At 43.2% G+C, this 16,447-nt stretch overlaps 1 protein-coding gene across 1 annotated transcript in view; it reads left to right on the forward strand.

Moving 5' to 3' along the window:
• Positions 1 to 16,447, forward strand: part of SVEP1 (sushi, von Willebrand factor type A, EGF and pentraxin domain containing 1) — a gene marked incomplete at its 5' end in the record, with an annotated part of 183,300 nt that overhangs the window by 112,129 nt on the left and 54,724 nt on the right. Inside the window, 8 exons of the mRNA XM_025208993.1 lie at positions 635 to 836; positions 1,717 to 1,874; positions 3,896 to 4,097; positions 4,804 to 4,979; positions 6,388 to 6,512; positions 9,440 to 9,563; positions 10,096 to 10,266; positions 12,809 to 12,982. Of these exons, the coding sequence (XP_025064778.1) occupies positions 635 to 836; positions 1,717 to 1,874; positions 3,896 to 4,097; positions 4,804 to 4,979; positions 6,388 to 6,512; positions 9,440 to 9,563; positions 10,096 to 10,266; positions 12,809 to 12,982 (1,332 nt within the window). The remainder of the gene's footprint in view (positions 1 to 634; positions 837 to 1,716; positions 1,875 to 3,895; positions 4,098 to 4,803; positions 4,980 to 6,387; positions 6,513 to 9,439; positions 9,564 to 10,095; positions 10,267 to 12,808; positions 12,983 to 16,447) is intronic.

Below are 16,447 nucleotides of genomic sequence, written 5' to 3' on the forward strand. Positions count from 1 at the left end.
TCCCCTCTGCCCCCTATTCCAACTTCGTTTTAATGAAAAGGATCCAACTTAACTTCTACTGTAGGAAGGTTTCCCAACTCCTTATTGCTCATCAGTTGTTCAAAGTCTCTCAGATCCTGACTGATGTTATTTTAAGATACATTTAGTGGCTCCCTCCTGGGAATGCATAGCATAGATTCATGGGGTTTCGGACAGTGAACAGTCAGATTCTTACCTTGTAGTGTCATCTGTTATTTTGCCATTTGTAACATGATACCAGTGATCTCATTGGATCACAGTATTTTTTAATATTATTGGAAGTGTCCAACTTAAATAGTTGATAGCACCTAGGTATGGTATATATCCTTATATTTCCAAAATGTAATGAAGGTACATGGAATCGCATTGACAGATACACCCAAACAACTAGATGATATATATAACCAGATGGTATATGTATAACCAGATGAGGGAAAAAGCACAGTAGTTTTCTATTTGTTGTTTGCTGTTTTCCAAAGGATTCTTTGTCATTTTTATTGTCTTGGGATTTGTCAGAGGCACCAAAAACTGAAAACTGCATAATACCTCTTCCTAAAAAGAGTTTGTAACGTTGTTACTTAAAAATAAAGCTGTAGGCTTTCCTCTTTCTACACAGGTTCTCACTGTGAAACAGAAGTGAACGAATGCCTTTCAAACCCATGTCATAACAAAGCTATTTGTGAAGATAGGATTGGGAGTTTTCATTGCAAGTGCCCTTCTGGGTTTACCGGTGCCTTGTGTGAAAAAAACATTGATGAGTGTCTCAACAGACCATGTAAGAATGGGGCTACATGCAAAGATGGTATCAACAGCTTCAGGTGAGGAACCAGTAACTGATTTCCTGTAATGTGCAAAGCCAGACCTACTGCAGGTTCTCCAAAGATGTTAGCACGTTGGGCTGATACACCAAATATGTCATCAGTGTGCATCCCTAATTGTGCATTTTCGGAAAATGTGATGGGGTACACTTTGGTAAAAGTGCGTGAAAAGTAGCAAAGAGAATCCATGGAGGTTGAAGACGAAAGGGTAGTTGGGATTCCACCCATTAGAGTAGGTCGGAATTTCAGCATGCTCTTTTACTGAAAATAATTGGTTTTCCTCCAGGTTCTTTTTACCAACAAGAGAGCTTGATGATTGACTTCCACAAGAGCATTGTACAATGAAGATTATTTTGTGTAGACCCTGTATTAAGTTTTCTGGGGTTGTAGGGCAGCAGCAGATATGGGCATTGGTGGGGCCTTCCTATATTTTGTTATGAAAAAAGATTATGGCCAGTGTCAAAATGAAGAAAGTAGATGATCAGATGTGACATCAGAATTGCTTTTTTCTTTCCTTTTTAGTGAAAAACAGCTTAATTATCTATACTGGCTCAGAACCTGGGAGCACAGTCTGAGCTCTTGTTGACTTCAGTGAGAATTGTGTATGCTGATGTCAGACCTAGGCTGTAATGGAAGACAGCTGCAAACAATGAGCTTTTTGGGATTCTCTCTAAAGAGAGAGCTGAGAGTATACAGCACTTTTCAGAATCAGGTCTAGTGTTATTACAATGAGAGAAGTAATATATATATATATATATATATATATAAGGATGACAAGCACTGAGTAGGATGTCTCTGAACAAACATAACCTCATATTATGGACAGTGTTTCTGTAATCAAAGCAGCCAAAATAGAAAAGTATTTTGGTTTCCTCCTCAGGTGTCTGTGTGTGACGGGGTACATGGGACAGCATTGTGAAGTGAACATCAATGAGTGTGAATCCAACCCCTGCTTAAACCAAGCAACCTGTGTGGATGCCTTGAACTCGTACGTTTGTAAATGTCCCCCTGGCTTTACAGGCAGCAGGTGTGAAACAGGTACACAGGACTAAAGTGTCAGCAAACAGTGGCTTGACAGAGCCTCTGGATAAGAATTATGCTGGCTCACTTGATACCATATGACTTTTACTATGCAGCAGCTAGCCCAGTGTGCTCAGTTTTTGGATTTACTTCACATGTCCCAGCTATTGAAGCCCAGTATTTGTCCAAAGTATTGTCCATAGTATTTAGTTATATAACTCATTTTAAGCACCTAATCCCTTTTGAGGATCTGTCCCTTAGCTCTTTATATTTCATATATTGCTTGTGTGCTCTGTATCAGAAACCGAGATGATGTTGTAGCAAAGAACATAGTTTCTACCATCAAAGCTTAAAGATAATAGTCCAGGTTTAAAGCTGTAGTAACTTCTTTGATGTCATTGGAGTTACACCTGAGATCAGTTTGGCTTGGTAACTTTTGTCTTTTATACAAGCCCTTAAAATGATGATATTTTTTGTGTATGTTGTGGATCTTAAGATGAAAGTAAAAGGGCCCCTGGCAATTTTACAAAAGAGAAGGAGATATACTAGTCATCTAGTCATATATCCTTCATCTCCTCTATCCAACCAAAAACTTTGTGAGTACTACTGATGTATGAGTGAATAATAGTTACTGCTTTTGCTCATAATATCACCTTAGAGCACTTTTCAATACTTTGAATAGAGTTATTCCATAGCAATGCCATGTACTTTAGGGAACCAGAAATAACAAAACAAACCACCACCAAACCTCTCTCACAAACCCCAGCAGATCCCAAGGTCAAAAAACCCACACCTAAAAAAGCAGGGTGGTGTACATGGCAGCAGGGCATGCTGCCCAAAACTGGAACTTAGAGGGTCGGAGCCACACTCCAGCTGCCTGCCAGGCTCCCTGCTGCAGGAGCCCCATGGCTGCAGCTCTGAGGCCCCCAGGTAAAGCTGCTGGGGCCAGCACAGTTGGCCCTACCCTACCCGGGGTAACATGCTGCACGTCGGAGCGTTCATGGCCTGGGTGTTCCCCAGGGATAAGTAGTAGCAGCACAGGGTGTGCTGCTGCTACTTGTCCCCAGGGAACCAAATGTCCACACTTGTATGGATGTGGCCAAAAGTGGGAATTCCTAGATTTCCTTCCAGGTCTGGTAGGCAAGTGTGCCTACCAGTGATGGACCTTCCTACCCTAGTGCTCCTTGACTCTTTCTGCTCTTATCTTTAACTTCCCTCCACGCTTTGTCTAGCCAGGTCTTAACAACCTTCAAGGATGGAGATTCCACCACTTCTCTGAGTAACCTGTTCCAGTTTTACCTGTTTAACCTGTTCCTCCCAATGAGAACATTTTCCCTAATATCTAACCTAAACTTCCCTTGCTGCAACTTGAGACTGTTGCTCCTTGTTCTGTCATCTGTCACCACTGAGAATAATCTAGCTCCATCCTCTTCTGAACCCCGCTTCAGGTAGTTGAGGGTTGCTATTAAATCCCCTTTCTGTCTTCTCTTCTGTAGACTAAATAAGCCCAGTTCCCTCATTCTTTCCTCATAAGTCATGTCCCCCAGCCCCCTCACCATTTTTGTCGCCCTCTGCTAGCCTCTCTCCAATTTGTCCACATCCTTTCTGTAGTGTGGGACCCAAAACTGAACACAGTACTCCAGATATGGCCTCACCAGTACTGAATAGAGGGGAGTAATAGAGAATCGGCAGACTGGCACCTTAGTTGTTTGGCAGAGGGCTGAAAGCCGTGCAAAAGATTATGAAAGATTCATTATCATTATCTACAAGAAACCTACATATTTTTTTTTAACTGTGCTTCTTTGAATCTGGCATGTTATGTAGCTGTTGAGGGCTCAAGGTGTCTACTGGTGCTTTTTTAAGAAGAGGAAAATACAGTGGCCTCAGAATAGAATATATAATTTTAGTTCAGTGAAGTGGAAAGCAAGTATTTTGCAGACTGGTTGTGGTTTAGTTTTATTGCATTTGATAAGGTTTAGTTTAATTTGTTCCTTTGTTTGTAAGACTGCAGATCTGAAAATGCTACTTGTTTGTTGCAGAACAGTCCTCTGGTTTTAATCTGGATTTCGAAGTTTCTGGTATCTACGGGTATGTCATACTTGACAATATTTTCCCATCACTTGGTAATATCACCTGTGCCTTCTGGATGAGATCCACTGACACTACTAATTATGGGACTCCAATTTCTTATGCAGTAGAGAATGGAAGTGACAACGCATTTCTGTTAACAGATTACAATGGGTAAATAAAACTGTAGTAGTACTGTCACCTTTCAAAATCATAAATGTTTATAATTATTTATAGAGAGGATCCTCAAACAGTGCCTTTCCCTGGATAAGTTCATAAATGAATCTAAGTGAAAACTTTGTAGCTGGTCCTTCTGAATGATATTTTTCCCTGACCTGAATTGCAAAACTACTTTTTGCCAGTTGTTTGCTAATAAAAGAGAATGATGTAAGAAGAAAAAGGTAATATGCAAAAGGTAAAATATTTCTCCATGGGCTATTTTTGCAGAGGATAAAAGAAATATTTAAAGTAATATTTACAAAAATAAGCAGCTTACTATTGGACCTATTTATTGCTGTGACCAGAGCTGTAACAAGGGAGCTCTGCATCCTGTACAATGGGAGCATGCAGGGCAGCAGTGGCTGCCAGTAGTGGCCATGCAGCCACCCAACAGCTTCAGTGGCTGCTATTTTTGCAGCCCTTCCCCACGCCCCACAAGTATGTGCTGAGGGCTACTGTCCTGATTGTCTTCCCCACTCCATACCCCACTTTAGTTCCAGTACTGGCTGTGACCTCCTGAATGACCGATGGTCTTTGAGATGCTATGTACAACTTAACTTTAAGGATCCTCTCTAAAAAGTATGATGCGAATCGCCCTTTCTGGTATTATATGCAGTAGTAGACATGTGTGACATGCCCCTTCTGTCTTTTCGTCATGCAGGTGGGTTCTTTATGTGAATGGGAAGGAAAAGATCACAGATTGCCCTTCTATGAATGATGGCAAGTGGCATCACGTTGCAGTCACTTGGACATGCACAGATGGAGCCTGGAAAGTGTATATTGATGGGAAGTTATCTGATGGAGGCAGTGGTCTCTCAGTTGGTTCAAAAATCCCTGGTATATTTACTTTACATTTCTTCATTCCTTTGCCTCATTCTTAATATTATCATGTTTGTGGTGTTTCAGAGCTGGCATTTGTTTATCCCACGTTGGATTCAAGTATAGCATCCTTCTTCAGGGGGACTAGTCTTCATTCTACATGTAGTTTCACTGTAACCAAGGTGCATATTTGCAAAGGAATACCTCACACAGCCTGAATAGGGGTGCCAGAATCTTGCCCATAGATATTTTTAAGAAACATGCTGAACTGACCTGGGACATTTTAATGAAAACAAATTTCACAATTGGATGCCAGTGTTAAACTCAATCATCAGTTTGGTTTAAAAACATAATTAGCAATAAACATATTATATTTCCCCATCATTTGTATGACTGTCCTTAGAATTTAATTGCAACAGTATCTTGTCCTGACAGTTTTGGAAACTTTGGTGTGTTAGCCTAAATATGAATGGCAGAATTCTTATGTCTGCTTCTTTCATTATTTCCTGTGCTAGGGGAAGAGATTATTATTTTGCCAGTTCATTTAGGACCTTGAGGAATTTCTAATGATTTAATGGGGAGGGTGATAAACCCCTCGACCACCTGTTTATATAAACTAAAGATGCTAACAGTCCATGAAGCATACAATGATTGCAGAATGCACCATTCAAAACAGCTGCAGTTGTAAACTGTCACAAGGGGACATGCAACACATCATCTCAGAGAGTAGCCAAAGAGTAGCAAAAAATCCATTTTGGATCACTTTCCAGAGAAGAGAATTGATAATTTAAAATGCTTTAACTTCACGAACTGCAGGAATCGTGCAGTGTTTTAGAATTTAAGAAAACTCGTCTTACAAGTAGGGCCACATGTCTAATCATAGCCCTTGTATGCAGTTCTGTCCTGTCCTTTTATTTCCAAATGCATTGTGGTTATTCCAAAGAATAAGCACACACTCATACCATCATGCACATGGCCATAGACACCAAATGTTCCCATTTGCTGTGCTCCGGTTAAATGAGGTAAAAGTAAATTAACTTGCATGGTACGTTACATGTGGTTTCCTCACTTTGTGTGATATTTTTAAGGCTTTTAACAGTTTTAATACATTGGTAAGGAAAATTATAAAATACCTAGATACCATGAATTATGTTAAGCCAGTTAATAATTCCTAATTACAGTATTAGCTGTACTGTCACATGCTTTGTGATAAATCCTAGATTATTTTTCAAAAGGAAATGCACTTCTGAAACATCTATTTAAAGTATCTCCAGTTGACAACATGACTTAGTTAATAAAGATTGCTTTGCAACTTGATTATCAGCTGCTGTGGTGTCCCTGTGTACAAGACAGCTTTTTCTTTAAAATACTTTTCACCTTTAAACAACAGCAACTTCTTCTCAGGACCATTTTTCTTCCTTTTTAGGTGGTGGTGCACTTGTGCTTGGCCAGGATCAAGACCAGAGAGGAGAAGGATTTAATCCAGCTGAGTCTTTTGTGGGCTCTATTAGCCAGCTCAACATCTGGGACCATGTCCTGTCCCCGGAGCAGGTGAATGCTTGTTCAGAATTTTGGCTGGCTCAGGGCAAAGGAACAAATCAATGTTAATGCTTTGGTATCTTACAGTGTCACATTCAACTCCTGCAGAAGTTGATGGGAATCAGATCAGTCCATTTTTTGGGGGGATTTATTAATAGTTACAGGAATTGAAAAAAAGGAAAGAGCTTTAATTTTGCCATTTGACTACACCTCTGCTGTTTATACCCTTCTGGCATTCAGAATAACCCAGAATTTCTGCCCCAGTTTGTGTTCTGCTGAGTGTTATAGTCCAGATGTGCAGGGGCATGCGCGTGCAGTGGCAAAAATAGTAGCGGCACAAATGTGTGCTGCTACTTTTTGCTGTACCACATGTACCTGTACATGCGCTTTATGGAGGGACAAATTGTCCCACTTTGGGCAAACTACCCATGCCCAGCTCCCAGCATGCTGGAGAAGCCAGGGCACAACTGGAAGTGAAGACACTCCTTAGTCTCCCTGGAGGATTATGCCTCCATGTTTTCAAGCACGCGTTCCCGTCACGTGCGCTGCACTGTATTTTTTCCCTGTGCTTTGTTTTACTACCAGGATTTCCTAGTACCAAATTTTGGCTGCGTGCTGCAAATTTGCAGTGTGGGGCACATTTAAACATTCCCCGTGTGCAGTTTGTAGCACCACAAAGAGGTTTGTGGTGCCACAAACCACATGCCCGTGCTTATATGGACACGGCCATGGAGTTGAGCAGAAACAGAGAGGGGTCAGTGAAGAGTGCTTTTGAAAAATCTCATCCTTCACTGGGGTATGCACAGAAATCCAGGGTCTTAATGATAAAAGACAGATGTAAGATGAAGACAGGGAAATTTGCTGAGTAAACTTCCCATAAACTTTTTACCTCTTTTTGTTATTAGAGCTTCAAATAGTAAATCATCTTCCCTGTCTCTGTTTATATCACAGTTATTTTATATGCTAGAGTTTAAGGCATAAAATCATAGAAAAGTAGGGTTGGAAGGGACCTCTGGAGGTCATCTAGTCCAACTTCCTGCCTGAGGCAGGATTATCCCTATTCAAACCACCATATACAAATCCTTTTCTAGCCTGCTACTAAAACTACACAAGGAACCCGTTTGCACTACATAACCTGCAACAGGTAATGTAGAGGGATAAACATAGACTGTGTCCTGCTGCTGTGAGGAGAGAGGGCCACACTCCCCACTACAGAGGAAGGCAAAAAACCCCACAGTTTGTACTAGTCTGACTGTAGGGTAAAATTTCATTTACATCTTTATGTATCCTTATTCATCAGAAACAGGATGAGGCCAGGCACCTATTTCAAGCAAGCCACTGGGCCTGCATGCCTGTTCTTCTAACCACTTCAGACCTACAGCTATCCCTGATGAGTGGTTGTGTTGCCTTATATATGTTAAGCCACACCTACCCTGTGGTTTCCTCTTTCTATTCTTCACAATTCTTATCTGTTCTTTAGAATGGCGATCAGAACCGTTCCTCCACCACTCTTCTGCTCAAACACAGAATGTGAAGCAGACACAGTAGTTCAATTATTAACACATTCTGTTCATTAAATAACCATCTTCTCGCAGGCAGGCACTTACCTCTTTAATATATTTATTGAAAGGCGGGAAGCCTCTAGTTATAATTTTACTGCATATTTGTCTTCTTTAGGTCATGCATCATTTTAAACAGCTGCTTGTCTAAGAGTAATGTTTCTGCTGGAGGCTATCCAGGGAGTGCTATGATATTCTGCATGGTGCCTTTACAGCAAAGTTATGCTGTTACACTAAATAATAACACCTCTTATACTGTGCACTGCCACTGAAAGATTCCATTTCATTCCTTAACTTGCGACTTGCAGTGGAAAGAGTAAATGCAATGCAAACTAATTCAGGGAGCCACTTCTCTTACCAAGTTCCTCATTCGATTCAAGATTTACAAAATCCTCCTGCACATATAACAAAAACTAGCCCCTTCCCCAAGATTATGCAGTCAGCATGTTGGCACATTAATAGTTTTCTACATGATAAAAAGGAACAGTTTGACATTATGGTATTGAAGCAAAAAAGTTTTAATACTTCAGTAAAACTCTTTCCTATTGAAGTTGTCCTATTCCTCTTGTAGGTTGGCCAAAATGCATTTTTAATGGAAGACTGTTCTGTCATAATATTTGCAAACACCTCTGTTTGTTCTAGGAACAGAGGCATTCCTTTTGCTACATGGCCTTCTTGCCATTTTTCTGGCACTCCAGTTTTATATCCAGTTCTTGGTTACATGGGATCTAGTTCTCCTATCGACAATAGTGTTAAGATTCCCATTTATTTTAGAATGTGTCTGTCTGTCTAACCAATGGTGTCACACAAGTGACTGCTTTAGTCACACATAACACATAGTGTTGCTTTAGTTAGGAATTTCAGAAAACTCATGTCATGTTTCTTGTCCTTAAACTAGATGTAAAGAAATACAAGCATTTCAGGACTGTAGCTCTTCTAAATTCAGCTCCTGCTTCCTCTTATTGTTAGATTTTTCTTCTTCGAATACTTGAGATCATCTATTCTGATTTTTTTTCCCCTTATCTGCCTGTTAGTGAGGAAAATATGCTGTTCTTCCAAATAGACAGCTGCATTTAAAAGGAATAGGTATTATTTTTAAATGTTAGGACAGTACATAGATCCACCCAGCAGCACATGACTTCACTATTCTACCTTTGCATTGATGATGGTAAAAAATGCAGACATGTAAATGAAGCAGAATACCCATGAGCCTACTCAAATCAATGAAAAGATTCTCTTCAGCTCAACAGGCTTGGGATCAAAACTCTAGGTTCAGGACTGCCATGCAGATACAAGAGGAAAATTTTTCTTTAATTCTTTTCCTGCCAAGCTTGCTGATTAGTTGGCCAGCTATATCTAACCACTTGTTTTGAACCTTAGGTAAAATCCTTGGCTACTTCCTGTCCAGAGGAACTCCGAAAAGGAAATGTATTTGCTTGGCCCGACTTCCTGCCTGGGGTTGTTGGAAGAGTGAAGATAGATTACAACAGTATATTTTGTGCTGGTTAGAACTTTATCTCTTAGAACTGTTTTTGTTCAATGTAATATTGTAATGATTCTGTTTATAAGGTTAAATGTGTTATATAGTGACCCCTGCCCTGCTGTCCTGGAATTATTTATTTTGATAATTTAATGCCTGGAACATCCAGTCTTCATTCCTAAAATTCCAGTGTTTTGTAACAAAAGGTCATTGGAATCACATACAGAGATTTATGGCTTCCTGTATTGGGATGTTGAAAGAGTGAAAATTGATAGTGAATCAGATAGAAGATTGTTCTGGCCATTCATACTAACAGCAATTGGAATCTGTTCTAGTATCTGATTTCTCTTCCTTTTGCTCAGAAATGTATTCAGTTCTAAAGTGTTGAGGTGCTGTGAAGCCCTCTGAATCTGAGTACGAGATGGCATATTAAATATACCACTCTTCAGGGTTATCATCACTACATAAGCTCGCACAGTATCCAGTGTTCAAAGAGTAAAAAGTTTTTATTCAAGGCAACATCAGTAGCTCTGCATGCATGCATCTTTTTCCTCAGACTGCCCATCCTTAGAAGGATCCATACCTCATCTGCGGACCTTATCAACTGATTTAAAGCCAGGGTCAAAAGTGAGCCTTTTCTGTGACCCGGGCTTCCAGATAGTGGGGAACTCTGTCCAGCACTGTCTAAACTTGGGACAATGGACTCGACCTCTTCCACGCTGTGAAAGTAAGTAGTTCATCCTAGCATACTGTAGGCATAGCAGGTTAAAGCATCGGTCACAAACCAGGTTTCAAAAATGTTGGCCTCTGTGTGGGTCTTAGCAGCCCTCATTCAGCAAAAAAGTTAAGCACAAGCTTAAGCCCATTCTCATTAAAATATATACATACCTTGTTAAAGATAAGCTTATGCTTAAATATTTTACTCTGTCAGGTTCATAATGACCTACAGCCTCATTCTGCTGCCCTTTATTCCTAAAAATGATGACTGATATTGTAGCCAGATGTAACAGTTGTGTATATATGTCAAATTATTCTGTAGCAATACAAGGGTAGCACAACCATTGCATCATTAACCCTGTTTCATTTAGGTTCAAAGTTGAAGTGATTTAAGTAACTTGCTACAGGGTCTTGCAGACATAGCACTTAGCTTATACTCTGAAGCAGCAGCTCCCCTTTTCCTTTTAAAGATTGAAAGGTAGGTTTGTTGATAGCCAAGTCTGACAGAAATTAGTACATCATAAGCCATCATATTCTGAACACCTCCACTCAGTGGAGGCTTCTGAACATAAGCTCTTCTGAGGAAAAGCTACAGCATCTGCATTATGTTTAAATATCACTGAAACAGATTACTTTTGCATCTGAGTCATGACATAGAAATGGTTATATGTGAATAAAAGTAATGCCACAGAAGGTACCTAAATGATCTTCTGTTAAAAGATCAGACCTGTTAAAACATAATGTGCCCTGTCTGTCTCTTCTGGTTCCCATTTTCCCAACTCCAGGCTCCTTTTTGCCTTTGTTATTTCACATTGCTATAATTGCAACTATTCACAGGCTAAGAATTAGGCACATTATACATGTGTCTTTGAACTGGGAAAAATTCACTGAAAAATGAAGTTTAGCTATTCTCTGAACTATTACAAATAGTTTCATTTGGAAGATAACTGTTCTGAAAGAGCTAGATCAGGTATTTCTGCTTGGCATTGTGCCATATAGATAAGGGTCTATTGAACTTGACGTGACTGGCCAATTTCTTGGGCAGATCCTGGGACTGGCAGCCATTTTCACAGGCTAAGCATGGTGGAGTCCCCCCAAGCCTCTGATTGGCCAAGTAGCCGCAGCAATCCCACCCCTCCCTACAGATTCCTAGATGGCCTGAAACTGCAGCTCAATTACCCTGATTAAGTCTGGGGAAGCCATTAATCCACACTTTATTAAGCATGGATTAATGACTTCCTTGGGTTTCATCAGGGTAATTAAGCCACAGTTTCAGGCCATCCCCAAGCAGGCAGGCTGCACAAGCAGCTGCAGCAGGGTCCTGAGCCGGCTGTGGTAAGCAGCTGGAAGGCTTCATGTGGGTCTGCAGAGCCCCAGCTTAACTTATTGCCGGTGGCAAGAGCAAACTATTCATTTACCAACTTACTTTGAGAAGTAACCCATTATATCACAGTTAAAACACACTTGCCATGGCTGTACAGAAACACTTGTTTTGATGCTATTAATGTTGTAGTTCTGTTGAGAAACAGAAGTTTTCAATCTTGATGGCTGGTAGATGTGTGATTTTTTTTTTTTTTTTGAGCATTTTATTTACACGTTGACATTTTCAGATGAGGAGAAAGTGAGTTAATCCCAACAGGCTGTTGAACCCCAGTCTTTAGTGTGCATTTTTTATTCCCAGGCCATAATTAGAAACTTGCTGCTTGCTGATAGTACAATCACCAACACAGACGTGTGCACACAAGAGCCCAGATAGTCTTACTTTAATTTGTTTATTTTCCAGTTTCTCTTTTGTTCTTTCCTGAGTGGGGCAGTAAAAGCTAAAGCTCACAAATCAAGGGCACAGAAAGAAGTGACAATTTTCATCCAATCTGGCCACAGAAAGTGGGCTATAGCTGTGACCAAACACAAGTGCATAGCTGCAGACCACTTCAAAAATGGCCAGTCGGGTGAAAATGTGACCCCTCATTGCATGAGGGTTCAGATGAAGATTTTTCAAAACAAACTGTCTTCTGTAATTTGTGTCTGCGCTGCCTGCCAGCTTACGAGCCCTTTTCAGAATGGAAGTGGGGGAAAGAGCTCGTTCTAGGGGTTCCCCAGCCGGCACCAGAGGGTGAGGTGGGTGAATTCATTTTACCTGCCCCACCTTCCAGCGGGGGCTGAAAAAACCCTAGGTTTAACTCCCTCTGTTTCCTTTCCCCCCTCCCATTCTGAAAACAGTGTGGCCTGGCAGGGAGGAGGGGCCATTCCTAGGGGAAACTGTCTGCAGGCTCCCAGCCAGCAGCTAGATTCCCCTCCCCCGGGAACCAGCGTTCCCCTCCCCCGGGATCATTGTAACTCAGCACACTTCCTGCAAAGCGCTGTGAGTTACAGCAGGGAGCTGCACTTCTGTCTGCACCCCAAGTTCACCCTGGTGTAGCTCCTTTGATTTCAGGCATTGAAATTTCTCCTGAAGTTGAATCTTGTGCTAGTTGCTCTGGCACTAAGAGGTGTTTCATGGAATGTCTGATGGGCCAGCATATTCATGCTCTCCTTCCTCACCTGTCTTACAGGGATCAGCTGTGGAGTGCCTCCACCTTTAGAACATGGATTTTATTTCTCTGAGGACTTCTTTGCTGGCAGCACGGTTACCTACCAGTGCAATAATGGATATTATTTACTGGGAGATTCCAGGATGTTCTGCACTGACAGTGGAAGTTGGAATGGCATTTCGCCATCTTGTCTTGGTGAGATATGTCATCTAGGTGGTTGTATTGTTCATGGCTGTGGGCTAAATCCTGCTGCTCTTCCTCTCTCAGAACGCCCACTGACTTTATGGGAGGTTGGAATGACTTGCAAGATATGGCCCCACTTGGGGGCAACTGAAGTGTTTGTTTTATTGAAGTTTTCATAGTGCTCTTCTCACACTCTGGTCTTGTTATAAAAAATGAAGTAGGTATTAAAAACAAGCTGAAAATCTTTCATTCCAGCAAAAGTTCCCTTTACAGTAGGATTTCTTTGGCACAACACAGCCTCCTTCATAGCCTCAAAACTGCATTCACCCTATATCAAATTCTCCCCTCACCACCACCTCCCTCACAGAGAAAGCTTGGGGTAACAGGTACATTTTTGGCAAGTTCTCAAGAATATGGACTGTCTCACAGCTCCTCAAGGACTCATGGTCTAAGTCAGGGATGGGCAAAATGTGGCCTGCGGGCCAGATCTTGACCCACCAGGTGACTGGACTGGTCTGCAGCTGTCCCTGCAGTGCTCTTCATGGGGCCAATCCACCCACTTGCATCAGGGCGGCCAGCACTGGGCTCCCACTGGTGCCCACAGCCTGGCCCCGACCAGCATGCTCAGCTTTTGGCGGGCTGTTACCAGTGTGGGTGCAGCTGGATGCTGCTTTTTGCCCCCCGCCTCAAGCACTGCCTCCTGCTCCTGAACTTGCCCATGCTGCACTGCACTGCTCCGGATGAGTAGCTTCAGCCAGGCAGCTCCTGCCCCAGCACATGGGGCTCTGGCTTCAGCTCCTGGCCACCTTCCCAGGAGCTGGAGCCAGAGCCCTGCACACTGGGGCAGGAGCCGCCCAGCTGAAGCTGCCTGCCTGCCTGGCACAGCGCAGTGCAGCAGGGGCAACATCAGGAACAGGAGCTGCCCCTGGAGGCAGGGGGAGCACAGCAGCACCTGGCCAGGTGGTGGGCACCAGTGGGAGTGTGGTGTGGCCTCTGCCTCTGCAGGAGAAGGTGGGGATCAACCCCATGCAGAGTGCTGTGGGGAGAACACGGACCACACTGCCCAGGGTAGCTCTCCTCCATATGTTCCCTGTCCCCACCCTTTACCTATAGCAGGCTCCTGGGACCTAGTGCCCAGGCAGCTCCCCCTCCTCGCACACGCACATGCCCCTCCACAATCCTCTTCCCCCCTCCACCCCCCACAGAGGGTAGGGGCATGTAGGGAGCAAGCCCAGCTGAAGGCCCAAACCCCAGGCCAGGAGCTGTCACTGTCCCATGACTGGGTCCCTTGATCCCAGCCTCGCCCATTCCTCCCACTTCTAAACACTGCTCCCTGCCCACCCACACCCCCTTAGGAAGTTTCGATGAGTTGTTGTAGGGGTGGGGGTGGTGTGCTCTGACTTAGCCTTTGACAGCTCATCAAAACTCCCCATGTGGCCGTCAGGCCCAAATAATTGCCTACCCCTTGTCTAAGTCATAAAATCATAGAAAAGCAGGGCTGGAAGGGACCTCAGGAGGTCAGGAACCTTTTCACGCTGTAGGCCAGAACAACCCTGCTCTGTTCTGACAGAGGCAAGTGGCTTTGCCTGCACCGGGGCAAGAAAGCTGGGAGCTGCATCTGTGCTGCCATTGCTGCTTCTTCCTGCTCCCCTGCCTTCTCTTCCTACTTCCCAGATGCAGCACAAGTGCAGCTTCCAGCTTCCTGACCTGGACACAGCTCTCTGTCTGTTAGAACCTGCACCCATGCTGCCACCAGGAGGAGGGGAAGCAGGGGAGAAAAGCAGTAGCCCAGGTGTGGCTTCCAACTGCTCAGCTTTGATGCAGTTCCTCCTTGCCCAGTCCCAGCACAGGTGCCCTTGGGCTCAGCAGACTGAATCCAGTGGTTCTGTGAGCCAGATCTGGCCCACGAGTCATAATGTTGCCGACCCCTGATCTAGTCTAATCCTCTACCCCCCACTGCGGGGGGGGGGGGAACACGACACAGGCCTTGACAAAACCATGCCAGCCAAGTGTTGGTTGGAACACGACACACACCTTGACAAAACCATGCCAGCCAAGTGTTGGTTTAAGGGTGGAAACTCCACAAACTTCCTAGATTCCAATGCTGGTCCAGGACTTTAGCACCCTCAAAGTCAGAAATTTCTTCCTAATCTTTTGCTCCCTGATCTTCTAAGTATCAAAGTCAAATCATGACCTTTCTGTAGTTTCCTGGATCTTTCTTCCCTTTCTTAAAATTGAACACTGAATTTGCCCTTTTCCAATCATCTAAGACTCTACCTGACATCAACAAGCCCTGAAAAATAATAGCCAATAGCTCTGAAATTATCTCAGACAATACCCAATACTCTAACATGCATCCTTCCTGACCTATCTCAAGACCTGTAATTCCACACCAGAGGGACAGGGGATCTAATCCTCCACTGCTTTGTACTTTTTCACCTGTGTAAAATGAATCTGTAAGTTGCATGGGAAACACTACATGCCCGATTTCCCTGTGACCTGTGCAGGCATTTGTACCAATTTAAAGAAAATACAAAGTGGTTGTAAAATGTGAGCCCAATCATAGGTATTATGTTTTATGTGCTCTCTGACCTAATGTAAATGACTTCAGAGCAATGGAAAATCAGTGCTGGCTTTATGATTTAGTACTGTTTTAAATCTGTGAAAATTTAAGTGGCTGCATAGCGTGCAAGACATAGGAGAGTCAGAGCCCTTGTTTATTTTATCTATGTTTCTCTTCTGTGGGTATCAGTATGAAATTTCTTTTGTTTTAGAACTATTTTTTGCGGTGGACTGTTTAAACAGTTGAAACTCTTTACTCATTGGCTGGATTTGTTTTTGTTTGTTGTTGAGATACTCCTGTTTCATTGCGTTGTTTGCACAGCAATTGATAAGTGTTTTGTTTACAATAACCCCTAGCTGCATGTTCGCATTTCTTGGATTCCCTGCAACATCTGCCCAATTTGATGGGGTTTTTCATGAAGAATTGTTCTGCCTTATGAACATCTGGCATGTATAAGGAATAATCCCTGATACTGGGAATTTTTCAATGAGATGGTTTCTCAAATTGCCTCCCAAAGCTTAGGACTCCCTTTGCATCCCAAGCACATTTCTCTAGTGCAGGAGTTTTCAACCTTTTTTAACAAGTGTACCCCTTCTGGTGGTGGCAGCTGGATGCAGGGGGGTGGGGATCGTATGTGGCCACTGCCTCCGCCACCCACTACCCCGCACTGCCACTGCCACCCACCACCCTGCACCACCACCAGACCCCACTTTCCCATGGCTAGTTGCACTGCGGCTTCACAGGCTGCTGATGGGCCTCATGCCCGGCCAATTGCGCGCCACCCGGCAGCAGCCCATGGAACTGCCGGCTGGGCAACACCTGTGTAGCCTGCAGAGGGGCGCTGCTGACTTTGCCCCCCTGGCCCTGCTCCTTGGTGGTGGTGGCATAGGGTGGTAGATGACAGCATGGGGTGG

This window comes from Alligator sinensis, unplaced genomic scaffold, assembly GCF_000455745.1.
Source record: "Alligator sinensis unplaced genomic scaffold, ASM45574v1 scaffold371_1, whole genome shotgun sequence".
In the NCBI taxonomy this organism is placed as follows: domain Eukaryota; kingdom Metazoa; phylum Chordata; order Crocodylia; family Alligatoridae; genus Alligator; species Alligator sinensis.